Source organism: Drosophila erecta, unplaced genomic scaffold (genome assembly GCF_003286155.1).
Source record: "Drosophila erecta strain 14021-0224.00,06,07 unplaced genomic scaffold, DereRS2 tig00000152-arrow-arrow-pilon, whole genome shotgun sequence".
Lineage (NCBI taxonomy): Eukaryota > Metazoa > Arthropoda > Insecta > Diptera > Drosophilidae > Drosophila > Drosophila erecta.
The window spans coordinates 1,217,638-1,240,432 of NW_020825211.1; the positions used below are offsets into that span (position 1 = coordinate 1,217,638).

The 22,795-nt window shown below is 41.5% G+C and overlaps 3 protein-coding genes across 3 annotated transcripts; 2 read left to right on the forward strand and 1 right to left on the reverse strand.

Annotated features, from left to right (window-relative positions):
• The first annotated feature begins 930 nt into the window (after window positions 1-930).
• On the forward strand, window positions 931-1,878 carry LOC6551570. The gene has a single exon (XM_001977255.3). It carries the CDS (start codon window positions 1,251-1,253, stop codon window positions 1,782-1,784), a length of 534 nt encoding a protein of 177 aa, XP_001977291.1. The 5' UTR covers window positions 931-1,250; the 3' UTR covers window positions 1,785-1,878.
• Window positions 1,879-3,531: 1,653 nt separating this feature from the next.
• Window positions 3,532-4,143, forward strand: LOC6551569. The gene has a single exon (XM_001977254.3). It carries the CDS (start codon window positions 3,612-3,614, stop codon window positions 3,975-3,977), a length of 366 nt encoding a protein of 121 aa, XP_001977290.1. The 5' UTR covers window positions 3,532-3,611; the 3' UTR covers window positions 3,978-4,143.
• A 2,693-nt stretch (window positions 4,144-6,836) lies between these two features.
• LOC6551568 lies at window positions 6,837-17,953 on the reverse strand. Its single transcript, XM_001977253.3, has 5 exons — window positions 17,697-17,953; window positions 7,927-8,120; window positions 7,750-7,866; window positions 7,533-7,685; window positions 6,837-7,462 (listed from the first exon to the last, which is right to left on the reverse strand). The coding sequence occupies exons 2-5, from the start codon at window positions 8,110-8,112 to the stop codon at window positions 7,358-7,360; spliced, it is 561 nt and encodes a 186-aa protein (XP_001977289.1). The 5' UTR covers window positions 8,113-8,120; window positions 17,697-17,953; the 3' UTR covers window positions 6,837-7,357.
• Between the last annotated feature and the right edge of the window lie 4,842 nt (window positions 17,954-22,795).

The window sequence follows — 22,795 nt, forward strand, 5'->3', positions numbered from 1 at the left end:
AATTTTTTGCCATTTTTTTCAAATTTTGACGATGTTACCCCTTACAAAAAATGCAAAAATTTACCAAAAAATTAATTTTTTTAAATCCGTCAAAAAGTGACAGGGATGGTTAGATTTGGTAATTAGCTGCTCAAAACAGTTATCCTTTCATCTTTATGATCATTTTTGGCCAAGTTATGATTAAAATGCCCATTTAAAATTTTTCAATTTTTGTCGAAATCATTTTTTTCGAATTTCGGTCATAAAATAATCAGTTTTTTTGCCATAACTTTTAAAATAATAGTCTGAACGCGGAATGTTATACGTCGTTGAGCTCGTAATTAAATTTCCAATCGAACTGTGTTCAAAAATGAGAATGCTAATTTTTTGCCATTTTTTTCAAATTTTGACGATGTTACCCCTGAAAAAAAATGCAAAAATTTACCAAAAAATTAATTTTTTTAAATCCGTCAAAAAGTGACAGGGATGGTTAGATTTGGTAATTAGCTGCTCAAAACAATTATCCTTTCATCTTTATGATCATTTTTGGCCAAGTTATGATTAAAATGCCCATTTAAAATTTTTCAAATTTTGCCAAAATCCGATTATCCGATTTTCCGTTTTTTTGCCACAACTTTCAAAATAATTGTCTGAATATGGAATGTTGTACCTCGTTGAGTTCGTATTTAAATTTCCAATTTGAAAAAATGGGAATGCTAATTTTTTTTCAATTTTTTGAAAATTTACCCAAAACGTTATTTTCCTAAATGCGTCAAAAAGGTATATGGATGGTTAGTATTGGTAATCAGGAGTCAAAAATAGTAATTCAAAAAGCTGTGTGATTATTTTTAGCCAAGTTATACAAAAACTGTGTTTTTTTTATCGTATGTTGACGTGTAAGTTGAACTTGATGGATTAGTCACATTTAAAATTGCAATACGTACCCATAAATCTTTCTCTTTTCCCAATTGTTCTCTATTACATTCTGGAGAATTCTCAGTCTATCCGGTCCCTCTCGCCTTTCCATTTCCCCAGTCTCATTTTCTCCAGGCCTCTCTTTTCGCTCGCCGAAAATGCATTTCTGTTGCCCGACGACTTTCTCGCCGAGCTTCGCCGCTCGAAAACCCAAAGGCCCAGCCCAAAAGCCACAAGATACAAAAGAACTTGGTCAAGTGGCTACGACTGCGGCTGCAAACGGGTTTCAGTCGACTGTGGGGCCTCAGAGGCGATACACGATATTCGAGATTTGAGTTTCGAGATCCACAATTGCGATGACTAATTCATTGACCATCGCCGTGTTTTTGGCCAGCCTGTGCCTCTTCGCCAACTTTGGCCAAATGCAGGCAGCCTCCATTGTCTGCGGATCGGATGCAAAGTCTGCAGAGGATGCGGATTCGGTGACCACGCCCAGTCCCAGTGAGGTTAACAAGTTCGTCCACAGCCTGCAATGCACTCTGGAGAAGGCCAAGCCCTGGATAGCCAACATCGAGAAGGAGGCCAAGATATTGGAGGAGAAGGCCAGGGATGTCACCAGATCGCTCTTCCAGCGCATAAATATGTTGGTCAATGTGCTCGCCTCACCGGTTAACTCTGAAAAGGATAAGGAAAAGGACAAGGATGAGCAGAAGGAGCCGGAGGAGGTCACCACCACTACCACCGCTTCCACTTCCATTTCCACTTCGGAGGCTTCCAGCTCCTCCAAAACTGATTTTAAGGAGGAACTGACCACTTCTGCGCCCCCAGTTCACTTGGACTGGCTGGAGGATCATGCCAATGAGGTGGACTACATACCAGAGAAAAAATAAAGAAACACTTCGTTAAGCCATATGCTAATAAATATGTATACTAGATAATAAATTATTTTGCTCTCTATTCGATGAGCATATCCTATTTATTTAAGTGCAGCGTTTAATTTTATAGGGCATATAATATCAAATTGGCAAAGTGTGAATTCGTTAGGTGATTCGTTAGGTAAGTTCAAGTAAAATATTTATATTACCTCTAATACATCTTTTAGTTTACAGAATTTACTTGAAAGCCAATTGGAATTATTAATATCAAATGACAAGATCTAAAGGGTCAATGTGTTTGTAGTTCAAGTCCGGAGCTTAGTAATAAATTCTTGAATTTAGCATAACTGGAACCCAAAAACTTGTTGGAACTGCACAGCCAATTGGGCTTAAGTTCCTAATGAACAGCTTCCTCCACTTTGGTGACTCAGTTCACTTGTGATTCTTTCCCGACTTTCTCTTCTGGACTTTTCTTTCCACTGCGATTATTGGCCAAAAATATACAAACAGCCTGCTAACTGAAGCCCTGCAACTTCGGCATAACTTGTGAGCCGGTTTTGGTGTCAACGGATCAGTGAATCATCCAAGCGACAGGAGGCTCTTTGGCCCGATCTCACTGGATGGGCTTCAATTGCTAATTGCCAGTCGTCGGGAAAGATGCAGCTTCTGGGCACCTGCGGACTGCTAATAATCATCGTCATCACCTCCCTGTCATTGCCAATTATCCAGGGAATGGTCTGGTCGGGATTCATATGCTCTGCACGGGATCATCGCGGCTGCTGCTACAATTGGGCTTATCCCAGGCGAACAAAACCTCCATGTGCTCCCCAAATCAGTCGCAATTCGGGAGAATAAAGTGGGACACCGCAATGAGTAATTCGACCTGTCGAGGAAGGAAATAATATTTTTTCCTTACTTATCAAAATACAGAACAATGCACTTTAAACAGCACATGGAAAAAATATCACAAAGCAATACAGACTCACGGTGAAAATAACAGTCAGCTAGATTATAAGGATTTTTTTTGAAGTGTGAATAAAGAAATAATGATATATTGATTGCTGCAGATCTATATCAGAAATAAAATGACTGCTTTTCTTTCTCAAGCTACCTGTGTTATGGAAAAACAAATTGGGCTGAAAATACTACAAAATTGAGTGTTGGTTGACAACATTTGATAGTTTGAAATATAATAGCGCTTCCGTGGCTTCGCCAATTTGAGTGATTATCCATCAATTTCGCGTAATATTTGTTTAAACAATAAGTAAACATTTAATGGAGCGCACATGTGTAACACTTTTACTTGGAAAGCGAGAATGTAAGTGGATACATTTTTTCGTAATTTTGTGTGCAACACAGTTTTGAAGTTTAATTGAAAACAAGTTTCTTGAATTATATAAAAAAATTTAATTCTTAAACGTGAGATTCTTGGTCGATTACGACTATTTCATAATCATAGGTTTAAATATTCTAATGCATTGACAAAAATGTAATTAATTTCATCTAAATTAGAGAGCCCTGTCCATTTAGTTGAACTATCAATGTTGTAATGCCATCGTCCGCTGATCTATTCAGCGTCTCTCACAACCTATGCCTAGTTTCTCGCAGTGCACTGGAGCTTCCATTACGAAGAAGCTAGAGCAGTTCGCATTGAGTGTGCGCCAAACAACCGATCGCACGAACGCAACTAGTTTGGGCTTTAGATTTGAGCGGGGGGGGAGGGAGGGGGAGGGGAAGGGGTAACCGGTTGGCGGAGATTGGAGACCGCAGCTTTCGGATCGCAGACCGCCGTCTCGGAACGGACCGAGCAGTCAGTCGCGTTGTCAAGCTGAAAGCGTCGAGATGAAATCGCTCGTGGTGTGCTCTCTGATCGGATTGGTGCTGCTGATGGCAGCTGGCCCAGCTCGCGCCGAGTGCGACGAGGCCAAGAGTCCGGAGGACAGCGACTTCAAGCACTTCTTCAAGAGCCTGGGCTGCAAGGTGAACCAGGGGGCCAAGGAGGTGGCCGAGGCTGCCAAGCCGTACACCGACAAGATCGGGGAGGGCGCCAAGGAGTTTGGCAGCTCGGTGGCCCAGAAGTACGACGAACTGAAGCACAAGCTGACCGATGAGCCCTCGACCACGCCCAAGGTCCCAGTGGCCTATGACGCCCCCACCGAGAAGGTCCTTTTGGCCCCCATCGGAGGACCCAGCACCCCGATCCCATGAGGTCAGCCCACCCAAATTGAACCGATCCAAGATCCCTGTCCATCCACAGGCCGTTCATCCTATGGTTACGGGGATTTTGTAGTCGGCCTGCGTCTCGTTACATAAGATTTCTTTGTTTTTTTTCTTTGTGATCTAATTAATAAAACCAAAAGTGATGTTGAAATCGCGAGCTCTGTTTGCTGTGACTTCAAGTTTGGCTGATAAGCGGGGATCACAGATCGATGGTTATCAGTTGGGGGCTAATTATTTAAGACACACAAGAGAAACAACAAAATATTTGTATTAAGAAAATGCCCCCAATTTACTCATTCACTGCGCACTTTCAAGGAGAATAACAAAGTCGAATCACATATTGTTATATTACCAAATTAAATAGAAGGAACTACGTGCACCACTAATCTCTACTTCATAGGCATTCATTTTGTTCAGCAAACAGTCCAGCGTTTTAATGTTGAATTATTTGGAAAAAACCAGGCAACAAAAATGACACATTAAAGCAATAAAAACTGGAGGGCAAGACGCAAGTGATTTACATTTGAATCGCAATTATTGAAACTATTATCGCACTGTAAACAGTTCAGTTCCCAGAACTGAAGTCAAGCTGAGAAGCACTCGATTGCGATCATCAATGACCCTCTCACCTTTTATAAGCAGAGTGATCCATCAACCTTCATTCACCGCCGATCGAAATTATATAGCCGAGAAGCTGCTGATCAGCCACCATGACGGCAGTCCGTTTATTTTGCAGGCCTATAATTTTTGAGGGACTTATTCGAGTTGGCATCGGGGAAACCACGGAACACACTGTTAGCCCGTAAATTAATATATGTATTTGAAAGTGGTATGCTTTTGAGTTCGCATTCCCTTTTGTCCAAGAGAAACATCGGGAAAAAGGGAAGCGGTATGCAAATTTAAGATAACAAATGCGTCTTAGGCAATAATAAATATTTATTTATGATTATAGCTTTAAAAATTGCCCATAAATGTTAAGTTACAAAGCTACTATATTTGAGTTATTTTTAATTAGGCAAATTGTTAGGTTCGCCAAGACTTAAACTCAGGTACCTAAAATCAGTAATCAGCGATATTTCTGGGAAAATTCCCAGTTTGTAGCTGTGTGTAATGCGTTTTTATTGCCTCTAGACATTTGTCTTGCCACTCGCAACTTGTTTACATTTCGGTCAGCTTCTATGCGATCGACTTGCCTTCATTTAGCCAACTCATTTATTCACTTATGAGTGCGGATGTCACAATGTCAAGCGGCAAAAACGCGTACAGTTTTCAATGAAAGTCGCGACATTTCCAGCATGCCAAGTAGGATTTCCCGATCGATTGATCGAATTACAACCTGTTTTTGCCCCAATTGAGTGGTACTTACATATGGAACATTGATCGTACGTAAGTGGGCAGATTACTCATAGTGATTGAACTTTAGCACGCAGTTTGGAGTGAGGCTGTGCTGTTTGAGACTTTCGCAGTAGCTTGAACTCACCAGTTTTTGGCTACTGTGCACTGATGTTGGGCTGTTTGACTAATTGTTCTATTGTGCAAATTACTCATAATTGCACATGCGTCGGAGTGTCGAAACCCGAAACAATTAAGGCAATCAGCATACACAGGCAACTGACTCACATGTCACAATTAACAAATAAAAACTGCCAACGAAAATAAACACTTCACATAAATCAGATTATCACTTTGGTTTCTGAAAGCAGAGTTGAAATTGCAGCTGAATGTGGAGAGGATTTGTTTTCAACGGAACGAAGTGTCACTTGTTTGAGGGAAAATGGCCAGAACAATATTTTTATGGCAATTCACACACACACACCCACACAGAGTAATAAATTATTCACTTAAAGTTTGCCTCTGTACGCTCAAAAATGTTTATTTTACAGATTCAGCTAGTTTTTGGCCAGCAGATAGTCGGGGATATTTATTTTTAATATTCAAATGCTGAATAAAATATTTCTTATCGAAAATGTGACACAGAATGAAAATTGTAATTACATTTAAATACTAATATCCAAGAACAATGTTGCAAAGCTTTCACTCAAATTAATTCCATTTCTATGTCATTGAAAAACTTAAATGGAATCGTAATGCCACGAAGCAAAGTGCCCTTTATCCCATGATAATCAAATTGTGGTGTAAATATTAAAGTGTAGGGAAATCTGTTTATCTGCCAGATATTTCCCCCAGCAGCTGCAGCTGCAGCTGCAACTCAGCGCCACTTTCGATAAGTTTTCGGCTGCAAACATTCGCCTGGTATTTTTTGGCTTTTCCCTGCTTTTCCCCGGCAGAACTTTGCAGACAAGGCAGGTTGCTCATACGCACAGTTGCACCGCCAGGCTTTTGGAGCGGCTCGAGAGGGACTTTCGGGACTTTCGGGGACTTGGGGAACGACAGTCATTACCGCCAAAGTTTTGTCGGCCAACGTACTTTCGAGACAGCCATCTCATGGGCATCGAATTATGACACTTTTAGTGGTTTCTGCTAACTATGCTGCGGCCAAAGGAGCCAAACAGGACGAGGCGAAAGCAGATCCTGCCGAGGGCAGACAGAGACCCGAAAACTGTCTTTGTATTTTGGCAAGTTTTGCCTTTTGGATTTGTTTCCAACTTTACTTCGATTTCAGCCAACACAAACTTGCAACAATCGTAGGCGGGGAAGGGGCGAAGCGGAGTACAGGGCCCCCCTCAACTCATATTCACTGCAAGTTTCAGTCGAAATAAAATCTGAGAAATTCCAATAAAAAATATGTAATACAATGCCCCTTTTATTTCTACACTTATTTTAATACTGCTGCGCCCAAAATCACTTAAACACTATGGTTTGATTCTGTTTTGAAACACAATTGGCTGGTATATTTGTACGGTACAAGTCCTTAAGTTTATTTGCAATTCGTGTTCCCAGTACACATATATTTTGAATTCTATTTAAACTAAAATAATAAATACACCCATAGGAAACCTAAAAAAAAAATAGCACAACAGGACTTCAATTTGTGTATAGTTTTACCCAGCAGCTTTTCCGCCTTGCAATGTTTTTATTTTCATACTTGTCCTTTCTGTTACTCTCATCCGCTTCAGTGTTTGTTTTGTTTTTCGTTTTTTTTTTTTTCGGTGCTGCTGCTTCTCTCTTAACTTAAAAGTTTATCAATAAAATTATGACAAAAAACTTTTTAATTTGACACACAATAGTCGTAGACACGAATCCGTGTGCGTTTGGGGACACTTCCGCAACCGCATCCACATCCGCTTTTTGCTCGATATAGTTGCCGGGTTGCGAACAAATAAATAAGCAAAAAAATATGGGGATATGCAGTCATCAGCCTATCACAGAGATAACTATCAGGAGGCGCTGGGTAGAGGGGGCGTGGCTCAGCCCTTGAGACTCTTCAGCTGGTTTTTCTTCTCCACCGCCAAACTGTTGGCAAACTGTTTATCTGCCTCGGATTTGTACTCAGCCAGATTGTACTTGGTGGCCTAGGAGCCAAATATGTATAGGAATCAAATGTTTTCTCCACAAATATACTAGATATATGGTACTACTTACATTTAGGGCCGTGCTGAACTCGCTCATGGCCAGCTTTTGAAGACCCCGGAAGTTTCTGCCCAGAATGCGGCCCAGTTCATAGCGAGAGATCTGGAAAGCCTCCGTAGTTGTGGGTTCCTCGCTGTTGCTGCCACTCTCCTCTCCACTAATCGACTTTATGAAGGAGATACATATGATAGTAACATTATTGATTCCTGGCCAAGTGTGTTGGACTCACGGTTTTCTCAGTTGTCACCCTGGGACGAGAGGTGGGTTTTTCGGGACCTGGATCGCTGAATTGCTCATTGACAGTATTGTAGATATCGTTCAGCGTGTTGCGGGTATCTGTATATTGCTGTATACGAATTGTGTATGCATTTGTAGTATAGAAATATGTGGCAGTGTAACAACTCACGTCCACAATGAGATTCTTGGTGATGACCATCTTCTGGAAGAAGTCCCAGAAGATTCCGCGCTTGTGCCGTATATGCGGCGTGTCCTGGGCACTGGGATCCTTGCTCTGCACCAAAACCAGACACATCAGCAGGATGCCGCCAATCAACAGGGTCGACGTTAATTTTCCACTTTGCCCAAATTGCATGCTGTGAACTGGAAAAGGACACACGCAAATATTTTATTATTGTAGTGCTCTTTGTGTGATTAATCCACTGCAATTTGCATCGATCAATGGCAGATTCTGTCAGCGGCCAGGGAAAAACCGACTGCAATAGAAGTGGCATGCCCCCGCAGAGGCGGTGCATAAATCATATTTGGTGACAGCTCTCGAAAAGGAGAACAGCAACACCAGAAAGCGAAATTGAAATGGAAATTGGTAAGGGGATTGCGAGTGGGAAATGGGAAATGGGAAATGGCAAAGTGGGGATACCGCGAAAATAGAGGTCAATAGCAAAAGGCGTTGGGTGTCGGGAAAACGCATTCAAATAAACACCAAAAATGCCGTGAGTAAATGTTACAATTACTTTATTTTTGGTGTAGAAATGATTTCTTTTCATTTCTCTCGCACTGAAAGTAGGAAAAGGCTAATCACACTCATGCTTGTAAGAATTCCATCGCAGTAGCTCCATTTTCAGATGTCCCAGACAAATTTGCGACTAATTAATATAACTCGCCAACTACAAGAAATGGTAATTGCCCAACTTGTCCAGTGGAAAATGGGAAAACTGTTTTCCGCTTAGCATAGTTCCACGAGAAGGCGGCATTTTCACTGCGCGCCTGAAAGTATGCAGTCCAAATTGCGTGACAATCAAATTTGCAATATTTAGTCAACTTTTCCGCTGCTCCTGGCGAAACTCCCTTGCAAATTGTGTAAAATGCTCATTTTTCTCACATTTTGTTTTTAATGCGCGTAATTAGGAAAATTGCCAAAGTAGCTTAATAAATTTTTACATTTTAATTGCATTTCCACTGGCCAAATGCAATACGCACAAAATATTCAAATGCCATTTAATGTCACAATGCGGCTGTGTTTTTGCGTTATTTAAGCCCCTCTGGGCTAAAAGAGTTAATAGAAAACAGCAATTGGCCACGGGAAAGGCCAAAAACTAGCCGCTTAATTGTTTGCCCATAATTTCCAGCGCACTGTGAAAATAATTTAAATTATTTCAATGCCACCCCAACTAAGCAATGGCAAAAAAAATAGAAAAAATAAATAAATACATTGATTATATAATATTTGCTACATTTTGCCGCATTTCGCGTCCCATTTATACTGCAATTGAAAAGGCAATGGGCAAATGGGCATAGAGTGGGCAAGTGCAGCATTGATAAAATTATAGCCCGAATAAATTGCACAAAATATGTTAAAATATTATTGCAATCATTCGAATCACTTCCAGGGCTTTGTGTGCACTGCCATTTCCCCAATGAAATGTAATTACGACAGAATATCCAGCTAGGTATTGCAATAAATTGAATGAAATTACAATACTTAGACTATAGGTTTTCACTGACTTACACTTTTCCAAAACTATTTTAATTTTCCTCTTTTTTTAGTGTGGCTAATTGCGCAGCTGACGGCATTTGCTTGGATTGTGGCCATTTGCCGAAGGCGTTGGCACTTCATTTCCGCCATCACGCAGGAAAATCTGATTGATGGTCAGGGTATCAATTTCCCAACGATGGGCTTGAGGTCAAGTTAGCTGAGTACCAAAACGAAATACCCAATCAAAAACTGAAGAACTGAATATGTACTCTTCGATATGTACGGGTATGTTGAGTAAGAGGCGAATGGAAACATGTCCAGTCTGAAAGCCCATTAGGGATTTGGGCAGCTTTAATGAGAACATATGGGCCACTAAAATAAAAATAGCAGTAAGGTGCACACTTGAAGCCCAACAAGTCAACTGGAAAATGCAGTTTGACGAAGAGTATCTGCCGTATTTGCGCACAACTAAATCAATATCAATGCTATATATAGGATTTGTTTACAGGGACTGTCAAGTGTCGTTTATGGATTATATAACCATAATTTCCACGCTGCCTGGCAAGCAATTTCGAACTGCATATCCCTACACACATTACTAGGTATCGTCGAGCGAAGAAGTCAATTGCCTTTGGCTCCGTAGACAATCGTTTGATGCTTTAATGCTACTCAAGTGCTCAAACTCTTTTGCCAGGCGAATGATGATGCCGCAGCAGCAACAGCAACAACAGCAACAACGGCAAATTGCTAAAAATAAAAAACAGTACCAAGAAGCAGAGCGAAAAAAGTACTTGAAGTGAAAACTTTTGCTTTTTCGAGTGCGTTCCTATCCTATATGGTCCTCCCCAGTCTCAAAAAAAGAGCCAAAAAACAGTGCCATAAAAATGCATGGCTCACACACACTGCACACATATGCATATCTTTATTCCCATAGATTGCCTGTTGTAGCGTAAGGCAATCAGCAGAAAAAGCAGAAGGATCTTCCACTGCTCCCTCCTCCCAAAAAGGACGAAAACGAAGCGAAACGAAACGAAACGAAACGGTACATATAACAGACAAACATTTCATTGAGTTGAGTTGAGACGAGTTTTCCGTATGGGTAGTACACTTGAGCTCTGCCACCGTCTTTGGAGCCAAGTTCCACGCCCACTCCCGCCTCCATTGCACCCACATGCCTCCATGCCTAACAGCCAAAATTTCGTTGCATATGAGCGAAGTGATTGCTTAATTGCCAAAATTCATTGCACAGATTGATAAAGGGGGCAAAAAAGAATGGCCAGAGGGGTGGGGAGTGCGCCCATCAAAGGGGAAGGCTGTGAAGTCCTCTTTGATGTCCTTATTGCCAATTGCATACCAAATGGACAGCACATGAAGGTTGCACAGCAGCCACGAAATAATGCACCAAATGTTATCAAAAATTATGATGAGCAGTGAGCATAAATCAATTTATCAATACGTTATTTAAGGAATGTAAAAGAAGTTTTTAATTACAATTCGATATTCTTGCAGGCGATTGTTCTCCAAAAACCATGCCAAGCTGAGTTTTTAGAGCACTTGAAATTCATTTAGCTTTCTGCCTGCGCAATATTCTGTTGCATACTCTCAGGCAGTTCGAAAAAGTTTTCTAATCCTCAGACATTTCCTGGGGCGAAGAATCGCTCATGGCGGTTTTCGACTCCAACGGGAATGTGGCCCTTTCTCCAGTTTTCCCGCTCCTAGCCCGACTCTTTGTAGACCATTTCTGTTTGCCTTGGCAACTTTGTCGCCGCTCAACCGCTTTCTTTCGCTCACCTGCACTTTCGCCTCCTTTCACCCGACATTTCTCCTTCAGCTGGTTGTCCTTATCAGCGTCTTGGCCGCTGCACTTGTTCTTGTTGCTGGCGCTTCTGCTGCTCCAAGCATTTTAATTATGCCCTAATGGCGCATAATAGCTATCCCTATCTCCATCTCCCTTCCGCCGATCTGCTGTCCCATTCTGGCTGACTCTCATTACGCCTGCACTAACGGCATTGGCATTTTCGATGCCCGCTTCCGTTTGCCAAGTTTGCCCATTTTTCGACTAGATTTCCAGTTAAGTTTGTCCGCCCCTCCCACCACCCACCTCCCACTTCCTCGCCTGTCTTCAGGTAAATTTGCACTGCCCCGCAGTGCTAACCCTTTTTTCCACTGCCCACACACCCTGTAAGATGAGCAGTGACACAGGGCATATGCATTGCACGTTACATCTTTAGAAAAGGGAAAGCCATTCTGATTTGAAACCTACTAAGCTGAAGAGCTGGCCTTCGTGAGCTGCGGCTCATCATACCTCTGCTTCCAGCCTGATACCCCTTCTTTTTTGTGCTATGCCTTTTGGCTTTTCCACTATTTGGATGACGGCAATGCCACCCCCACTTTTCTTGCAGCCTTTCTTCCTCATTTTGCTTACTTTTGTTACCAGTTTTTCGGCAATTCTCGTTGCACTTTTGTGCACGCTTTGATTATTTTATTGCCCGCCCCCCGCCCCCGGCCCACGCCCCTGTACAAACTTCATTTGAAATTAAAACTTTTTCGGCGGCGGAGGCGAGATGGAGAGTGTGGAATGGAGAACGGCAAAATCGCATCCTTGATTATGTTTTCCAACTGGCTCATCAACTGGCCAACAAAACTTTGTAATTATATCAATGAGAGCTGGCCGCAGGGAAATTGGTGTGCAAAAGGGGGCGTACAGCACAGGGGGGCGTGGCATTTAAATCAGACTTTTCGATGGCTAGCCGAAAATCAATCAATTTTCGTCTCTGCTCTCAAAATATTTTTGTATGGCATTTCAATTAAATTTGATTTGATTTCATGCAATGCAATGTGATTCGATTCGGTTCGACGCTCTGCGCTCTCTCAAGCTCTGCTTACAGTGCACTGAGCAAAACGAGTGTCAGCCTATCAATTCGATTGGTAGTTTATTGCTAATAGTTGCAAACCAACATCGTGCCAAAATAGTAATTCCCCATTTTTACCCATTCTTTACCAACGTGCACATGATTCTGAAATAATTAAATAAGGACATAAGCAGCCGTTAATAAGATCTTCATGCATTCCGAGTTCTGACAAGTGCTTGTTTGATTTTCCCTGTGTGGCCAACAGTCTCTTTGTGTGCTTGTGTTGGTAAACACACTCGAACAAGGCAGATGAAAGGGGGCGTGGCAGGGGGAGGGAAATGAGCAAGGACAATGGGGAAAGGGTTTCCACGCCTGAGACAACCGAAAGCAACTCAAACTGACGATGTGTCTGGCATATTGTTCATGTAACTAATGATACACACACATGCTTACACGCAGGCACACAAGCACAGGCTATAGATGGAGAGAGAGAGAGATAGAGAGAGGGCAAAAGAGAGAGAGAGCAAAAGATACAGTGCGACAATTGCTGCCTTGGATCTCGCCTCATTTTGCATTTGCATGCTAAGTACCAATTAAACGAGACTTAAGAGCGATTTAAATGTCCTCGATATGTTGCCGACGCCGACAGCGCAGCCGGCAGAGATTTATCCTTGTGTGGGTTCCTAGGTATGTGCGTGTGTGCATGTGTGTGCTCGAGTGGTTGTGCCCGGAAATATTCCCCAAGGGTCTACAGTGGCCTGCGAAAGTCAACTCAATGCGAAAGACTCAATTTAATATGTTTGACTATCATTTATAGCTTTGCTATACACTTGGCTGGTTGCAGCACGCAAAAATATAGAAATTCCTGTTCCTCCGGCTGGCGGCGAACTTTTGGCGCCCACTGTGCCACCAGTGGCAGCATAAATTATGCGAATCGATGGCATCTTATCAACATTTGTCACTGCTGCACACTGGCGCTCGACTACGCACACACAGCCGCATTTGTCCACCTGAAAATGCATTTGCCCCCGCTTTCTTTCCCGTCTCCCTAATTTCCCTTAGCCCCAGCCAGCCAAACCAGAATCCCAATAGCATCCGGAATCCAGAGTCCAGAATGCAGAATCCTGCATTTTCCGTGCTGCAATTCGATTTCCATTTCGGCAATTTCAGTTTCGGTTTCACAGTTTCGATTTCGATTTCTGTTTCTGTTTCTGTTTCTGTTTTGGTTTCGAATGCATTGCTGTGTGTGAGCGAAATTATCGAGTTACATTTTGGCAATTTTTGTTGATTACACACACGAACCAATCCCAACACCACCCAACCCCTTAACCCCTTAACCCATTAGCATTACCAAACCATCAGCCCGTTCAATTGATTCAACCCGTTGAGTTTTGAAGTTTGGACCCCGCACTTGGCGTAATGTAATGAAAAATAAATAAATCCAACGTGGCCATAAACCTGCGCAGCCATAAAATGTGCGTTTATTGAAATTAAAACCTGGCTAACATGGGTTAAGGGTGAGCTTAGGTGTCGAGTCGGAAGCGATCATAAAACTAAAACAGAGACACAAACTTGACCGGGGCAAAGTCTTGCATAATAAATGCTAATAAAGCTTTACGACGATGGCCTGGACAAGGGGGTGGGTGTTTCAGGGTGGCTCAGGGTGGTTCAGGGTGGTTCCACTGACCCAAGGACACACATATGTTCCACGCCCCTGCCCTGAAATCCTCCCAGCCAAACGTGGGCGCCACGTAAAAGTTAAACAACACGAAATTCCATTAAGCGAATGGATTGCCATTCATAACTGTCCTCGGGAATGTGTGTCTGTCTGTGTGTGTGTGTGTGTATCTGTGTGTGTGTGCCTGTGTGTGCATGGACGGGTGTGTGTGTAAGTGTAGTCGTGTAAACAACACCAACTAGCAGGGCTACAAAAGTTGCCCGAAAATGAATGGCAACCATTTATTGAAATCCAGAAGGGAGGCCGAAAAGGTCCTGTAAAAATATTCGAACTGAAGGATGTTTTTCGAGCCAACTGTTTAAAGTTATTTTTTACCAGAAATATTGCATTTCAGAAAGTTCTAGTTCTACTAATTGCAAACGCGCTTTAATAACGAACAAATGAGCCTGCAAATTGAATGCTAATCAAATTGTAATAAAAATAATATGAATATGCACAGCCCAACCCAACGGAAAGCGGAGTCTTGATTCCATTTAATACAATCAAAGCTAAATAGAGCTTCAGTTGAATTCCGAGACGACAGAGCGAGCAAACCACAGGCCACCACCAAAACAGGACCGCATCCACCTAAAATACATCCAAATACACACAACACGCCCGCACACATGCATAACTAAGGAGTCCACGGAGGCAAGCAAACAAACAAACAAACAAACAAGGATACACCACCCCAGGAAAACCCCCTCGAAGCCCGCTTTTCGCACACCCCTGGCCATTGCCTCCATGTGTTTACTTTGGACATCGCATAAAGGTGACCAGACTCTGTGATATGTCATTTATTTTCAGCGCTGGCCGCGCCCGCCATTTGTAAACTCAACCGGAAAATTGCTTTTCTCAGCGCGTAGTGTTTCGCCGCCCGAACCCTTTTCCGCCTGTTTTCCCCTTAGTTTTTCCGCTGCTAATGGCTGGCTAAAAAAATAAAGCAAGCAAGCTGGTAAATACAAAATATAGCATTCAAAATTGTACTGTTTCGTTTGGTTTTCGCTTGCTCTCGCCATGGGCTACCAATAAAAACTACAAAAAACACAACGAATTTGGAGCATAAACTGTTTACAGTGGTAATTAAATTCACAATCGCGGTGCCCTCTATTTAATTGCGGGGCATCAACATTATTTCAAGTGGCAGGACAACGGACAACGGACAACGGACGGCGGGGTGCCACGCCAGCCATAGGGGGCGTATACGTGATCGCCGAGGCGCGCTCATAACTCATAATACGTATACGCCCCATCGTCTTGGGCCGGCTACGTGCCAACTGTCAAAGAGCGGCGTCCTGCAGCGTGGCATTCGCTTTCCTTCTGCCGGGCTCGCAGCAAGTCAATAAATAAAACATACATATTGATATGGCCATGTTTTTTTACAGCAGCAGCACTTTAAGTTATCCCTGGCAGAAATATACGAGCCCTGGCGTGCAGTTTTTAATCCAGTCCGCTCTCCTGCATTCTAAGACTGCTCTTTATTTTCCAGTGCAGCTGCATAAACACATTTGTTAGTCTGCCGATTACTTGCCGCTGCACAACATTTTATCTGCAACTGTCGGTTTCCCACACTCAAAGGGGCAAAGGAATGCCAAGCGGCGGAAAATGAAAAGCAAAATTAGTTGAGACCAAACACCAAGTTATGCACGCAATGAAAACTGGATGCATTCGATTTGAATTGGTGGGAAGTGGAATAGAATAGCTGGCAAATGGAATTCCAAAATAGGTATCCCTTGATTATTGTTTGTTGAGAGAAGCAATTAACCTTCGGGCTGATATGACTCATAGCAAAGGTAATTATATATCCATTTATAGCTGCCATGTGTTCAATATTTGCCAATCGTTTTAATTGACAGCTTAAATATTTTCTTGGCTGACAAATTTATAGCTGTCGCCCCGCCGATGACACTCATAAAATGCGCTTGAAAAAAAACTATAAGACTGCAAACCATAAAAATTAGCCCTCAAAGTGGAATTGAAAATATAAAACAAAGCAGCAAAAGCAACAATGGCTAATGCTAATCATGAAGCAACTGTCAACCTTGACTTTCATACCAAAAACCCAGCGACAAGCCCCGATTGCCCCGCCTCAAGGTCATCCGCCCGTTTTCTCCGACTGTTTCGGTTGGATTTGGATTCTTTCGGCCAACTGCCGTGTCGCTTTTGGCCGCAAATGGAAACCGGTAAGAAAAGAAGCCAGCGATGCGGCGACATTGACAGGTGGTAATTGATGGGCGAGGGCTGAGCTGTTACTTGCCTTTTTGCATTTTGATTAACATTCACGTGGTCAGTTGGTCAATTGAAGTTTTCGGTTGGCCTTCTGGGCTGGGGGAGTTTGCTGGTGGTTTCTCGCAAGTGTGACTTATTTGCATTGTGTGGCGATAGTTGGGAAATTATTTGCCTCAGTGCTGACGCATTTATTGGTTGGCTAAATTGATTTGGCTAAAGCGCCACAATGGCACGTAGCACTTCGCATGACAACTTTTCAATAAATGCTCTCGAACTTCATAAACTAAAGCCAAACGAAATTTTCATTGTATATTTGGAAAACCAAGCACTTTTCATTGCTCAAAACACAAAAGGAAACTTCGAGTTGCAGTGCATTTGACTCGATTTCCTTTCGATTGCGGGAAATTTGCCGTCTCATGTGTCTGGTAGATTTTTCACTGCGGCATTTCCTCAAGCTGCATAATTGGAAAAACCCCATTGCCCTCCTTGCCCCATGTGGCGCCTATCAATTTGCACAAATTGCACATACTTGCCACTCATATGTTAATCTCCCTCGCCAGTTGCACAATCAACTGCATTTTACCGATGCAGCCAGCGGTTTGCCGCAAGATGAGGCAATTGGGTCACTGTTGTTTACACGCCGCTGCGCATGCGTCGCTGCCTTCAGCTGACTTCACAAGAGCAGAAACTTAAAATTCACCAAAAATTCAAACCCAGTCGTATCTTATTTATGCGCCTTTTGTGGAATTTTTGTTGATGTTGATCTTTCGGCTTATGAGTTTTTCAAGGCCGTTGGAGATTTCGTGGGATTTGTTGACTCTATCTTGTTAGCTGGGCAAAGTGCGATGTTCACCTGTCGAACTCTGCAAGACTCCACAAAAAACTGGAGCAAGGGAAACCGGCTTTAAGTGGTTAATAGGGGCCGAGTCATTGCGTTGCATTTATTGGAAAATTTCAATAAATGTATGTTGCACTGCGTTTTATGACATTATTATTATCAAGCGGTTACATTGTGGTCAAGGAACACTGGCTTACTTAACAATAAATTGCGACACAGCCATATTAACGTTGTGTTTATTGAAAAATAGGTTAAAAAAAAATATTTTTTTGTTCACAGAACAGGCAAACAACTACAGCGCAAGCAAACGAAATATTTTATTATTTCAAATGTTTAGGGCCAATACAGCACGTACTTTGTTTTCCAATTAACGAATTTCCATTATACACTTTTCGCATACTTTTTCAACACACACTCGTAAAATCCTTGCCCAACACACGCGTTAAAAGGCAGAGGTCAGCCATGGGTTAACGTTTGCGCCGCTTGCCAAACTGACGCAGCCAAAAAATATTTCCAAAAAAAATATGTGTAACTTGGAATGCAGCACGGCGTCGAAAATAACCAGAAAAAATACAAATAAATGGGAAAAACAAACAATGAAACTCACTTTCACGTGGCCCGCTAATCAATCGGCCAATCAATCGAGCACTTTAAAACAGATCTATAGCACTCCAATGCAGCGCAATCGAGTTCGAAACCGAAACTGAATTGCGTTTTAACCAAAAATCAGAAATCGAAACTCAAGCTGAATCTAAAACTGAATATTATTTTGTCGGGCCGGCAACTTGTTAACTTGATTACTTGGTTTTGGCGCACGCGAAAGAGAACTAAACGCGAGCGGTGGCCAAATTGTTTAAACTATATGCAGCCTCAAAAACACTACAGAAAAACATAAAACTGACGTCGCCGTCGACGGCGACCGAGGCCACTTCAAAAAGCCAAACGAGGCGGTACAGAGCCCAAAACCTGAAACGTACTGAGGCGCCGGCACAGTGAGCACTGGTCAGGATGACTGGGTAATTGGGAAATATTATTAAACAAAAATGTTGGGCATTGCCTAACTCATTTTTGGTTGTTAAAATTATCGGTTATCCAAAACATATATATAAGATATATATATAAATGTGTAAAATCAAAATACTTAAAAGATTGGGTACTTTTCAAAAAAAATATATTAAATATTTAAAATAAGGTGTAGCCTTGATGATATTATTTAGAGCACTTTTTGGCCGACTGCGCCCACTGTGCCAAGTGAGAAGTGCAGTCACATAGACTTCGCAGTCGACGTCGCAGCCGACGCTGGCAGCGGCAGCGCCGCTCGCACGAAGCTGTAAAGTAAACGCTGTAAACGGCACAAGCTGCAAATGCTGCGGAGCACAACAACAACGAATATTGATGTGGCTAAGACAACAGAGAGCCGCGTTAAGAGCTCAGCTGACGCGGCTAAATGCTGCTGGCATTGCATAACCACTGGCTAATGGACAATCGCACCATGGGATCATGATCGCCCGAGATCGGGAATCATGTAAAATCATACGAGTTTCAGAACGAAGGTTATTTTGCGCCCAGAATATGTTTAGGGAGCAGACAAAGCCAGGGGTTTCAAAAAAATAAATGTAAATAAAATCAACAAAACACTTACAAAACGATAGTAAAAGAAGCCAGCGAAGCAGCACTCTTTGTATTTTTCGTTTGTTAAATTGTAAGCGACAGCAATGTATTTTTAGACGCTTTTGTTGCTTCTGTTGTTTATGCAATAATCGCACTAATTGAAACGTTTTGTCAGGAGCCACAGCAATAGCAACAATAGCGATAGCACCATCAAACACAGAGACAAAAGACCCCCGCTTTTAATTGCCTTCATTTTTATGATAGTGCAGAAAATAGTTACAAAAAATAGGGGAAATGCTTATAAAGCGACACATTTTTTGCACTTTACTTTTTGTATAAAACTAAACTTTTTTTCCTTTTTTGAGATATGTTTATCACAATAACAGCGGCAGGCAAAACGAGACCAAAACGCAAGCAACTGCATTTAAATAAAATGAAAACATTTTCGCTCCGGATGCGCCTGCAATGTAAGTTTGGGCACCGACATTTAAAGCCCGGAACTGAATTGGTAAAAATTCACCGAAATTCATTCAGACAAGGCAGGCCAAAAAGGTGAAACAAGGCTCTTAACGAGGAGATACCTATTGAGTTCAATGAAATATTCATTGATCAAATTACAGGAGTTCAAGCATTTTTTGGGTATTACAAACTGAAACCATTTGTGGCAAGAATGATCGATGTTCTTAAAAAGTAAATCATTGGAATATACAAATGTTTCTGGTAAATGTAAATTGGTGCTTCCACTAAGCACAAATTTCATAAGTTGTGTACAAATTTCTTATTCACTTTCGCCCTTTTGCAATTCATTAAGTGAAATGCAGACTAAACGAGGCATCCCAATTACACCAAATACTCTCAATTAAGCCCTCCTGTCTGTGTATAAACAAATACATTTTTATTTAATTTAAATAGTGAAAATAAAAGTAAAATATTCCACGCTGCGACACATTTGCAGATAAACTTTTTTGGCATTAAATGCAAAAATGCCGACAGATGCAATGGACTAACGCTGCCAACCGCCCACTTGCCACGCCCATTTCGGTTGCAGGGCCTAACAAATATGAAAAAAAATGTACATTGCTCGAAGAAGGAAAATGTTTAGTAATAAAATAATATTATGGCAATTTATTAGCATTTTCAAAAATATTGTTAAAGATGGAAATTTAAAAAAATATTTTTGCCAAATAAGAAAATATTTATGAATATAAATTTACCCACTTGAAAGTATCCTTTTCGTTTTCGGAGAATCGGCGCCCATCGTTTTCGATTTGTTCAAATCCCTGTGGGCCTTGCATTGTACAACTGTATTTATGCATTTGTTTTGGGCATAAATGAAATATGCATATCCTAATATGCAGTTGGTAAAATGCCGGTTTTCGGTATTCGTTAAAGTATTTTGTCGGCCTTTTCATATTATTGTTTTTGCTTCCGATCCACTTGGCTCCCCTGTCGCCACAAAAGTATATTTCCAATATTCCTGCATTTTTTAAATATATTAATTTTCCAAGAACAGCAAAAAATGTATGCCGTATTCACACAACAAACAAGTAGATTCCCCCTTTTTTGTTGCACTCTTTTCATTAGATTTCACTTGGATTGCCAATCGAAAAATTCTCGATATTTTTTGTCACTTTTCCCCCATTTGCCACACAGCAAAGGGATAAATAAAATTTAGCCAAAGCTGGAAAAATTCCTCGAGCTGAAATAAAATGTCAAATTTGCCAATTGCTTTTAATTGGGTGAATTATTAGGCTGCTCAGTTACAGGCTGCACGAATTTGTTTGCTTATTTTGAACAAATATTACCAATTTTCGATAGGAAATCAAAAAGGAAACGTTTGACTCATTCTTTGTTGGCTCTTCAATTACATCATCTACGCCAATAAAATGTTTTAATTAACCAAAGAAATGTGTATGGTGCATATATAAAACATTGAGGAAATATTATGAATATATTTATAAATCTTCCTTGTATATTTTCCAAATTTTTATCACACATTTATATATTTTCAGTCAGCATATTTTTTTGTGGCTTTTTGATATAATTTAAAAGTTCCTTTGTACTTGCTGTTAGTTCGCTCGCTTTTCCTTCCAGAACTTCCAGTATCCACTTGTTGATTCAATCTATCTCTCGCGCTCTCTCAGTGGAAAACTTACCACAGCTGAACTCAACTTCACCACGCTCCACAGGACACACGAAGCAGGGTCCTTTGGCATTCGTCTTCAGTTGCTTTGGGCCATTTAAACCGGCAACATTGGCTTGGCAACACAAATGATGTGCCCAACAGTTTATTGGCCAGCTTTTCAAAAATGGGAAAAACTATTGGGGAACGGGCGTCCCGATTGGGCTGCCTTCTACCCCACTACATAACAATGAAAATATAATTTTAGTGCCTAGTAAAAATCCATGGTCATGGATAAAACTGTTCGTTACGCTTCGGCTTCCCCTGCTCGATTTTTCCTTGTCTTTTCCCAATTTTCCTTTGCGTGCAGCACAAAAAAGGGAACATAAAAAACGGGCTGAAAAAAAAGGTAACAAAAAAGGTTATTAGGCAAACGCCCGACGAAACCAAAAAAAAAAAAAATCACGCGGGGAAAACTATGAAAGTTTAGCTGAAAATGATATCGGAGCAAGTCAAATTTAATTTCACGCTCTGCTACTTCGGTCTAACCCCTCCTAAAAATATTAATAAAATAAAATTCTAATAAACCATGTTTGGGAATGGCAAAAACGGACAGACAAACATTGTTCATCTTTTTTGACCATTTTATGAAGGCCATGATACGTAGTATCCCTACTTCTACTGTTTGTCTAAAATAATCGGATTTCATTTAAGCACTTTGCTGCTTAAAACGGCTTTAACGTATTTAACTAGTTTGTACTAGATGCAATCTTTATTATAACAAGAACATTGATTTATTTTATTGTGATATTATTAAAGGAGGATATAAATGTAAAGATACTTTTCTAAGCCCTTAAAAATCTGTGCAAAATAAATAAAGAAGTTTTCCAATTTCTCGCTTTTGTACTAGACAAATTGTTTTTCGCCCCCAAATATCTCGAATTTCGCTAACAGAATTCGTCGAAAGTTGCGGATGAGAGTGAAACTAATTTTTATTTATGCGTGGCTCAAGGACGAAAGGGGATAAGTGTTTTGGTGGCGAGTGATGGTTGGCTGGGAGGCCTCATACAAAATTGCCCAGCATTATGCCAGAGCAAATTGCAAACACAAAAAGGAAAACCGAGGGAGATGGCGTAGCCACACACACACGCACACGTGGGTATTTATGTAGGCGAGCTTGGCCATAAACAATGAAATTTGTTGCTCACTTTTATGAGTTCCTTCCCTCAAACACCGAGGAAAGTGTGGATAAAGGGGTGGAAAATCGAGTGGGTGGTGGTGGTGATGGGGCAACATCAACATACTCGCCTGTTGGCCGTTGAGTCCTTTTAGCCAATTTTAGTGTCTTACAATTTTCCGCATTGTCTCCGTTTTTGTGCTTATCCATTTGCTCCTACCCTTGCATTTCCACAGCCCCCACACCGCACTCCCCCCTTTCCACATCCACATTCTCTTGGCCACTTTCACGCCACTGTCATTGCTAAGCTTAAGTTGTAGCAGTTGCTTGTTGGCCTTGTTGCTGTTTGGTTAAAAGCATCCTTATCCCCCGGAACAGCCACATCCGCTGGCAGGACAATGCAAAGGCGCCAGGATGCGAAAATCACATGTATTGGAGCTGGTTACGTGATGGATGGGGTAATTGCGAAAACTTAACTAGTGATATCTTTCCTCTTGAACCTAATAATATCTCAATTTTGAGATACATACCAAAGGCTTATACGGAGCAAGTCCAGACTGGTTTTAATCTTTCAGTATGCCCCACTTGAAGCCATATTTTGTATGGTATGATCACGAGCTCATCACTGGCAATCAACCTATCACCCACGCAATTGCACTCACAACTCTTTAGCGGCGTTGAGCCTGATCTCTTTCTTACCGAAATCATTCCCCACCATAATCCGCTGCGTTTAGTTTATTGCTCGGCATTTGTTAAAACAAAAAAAAACGGTGGGAAAGGAGGAGAAAATAGGGTT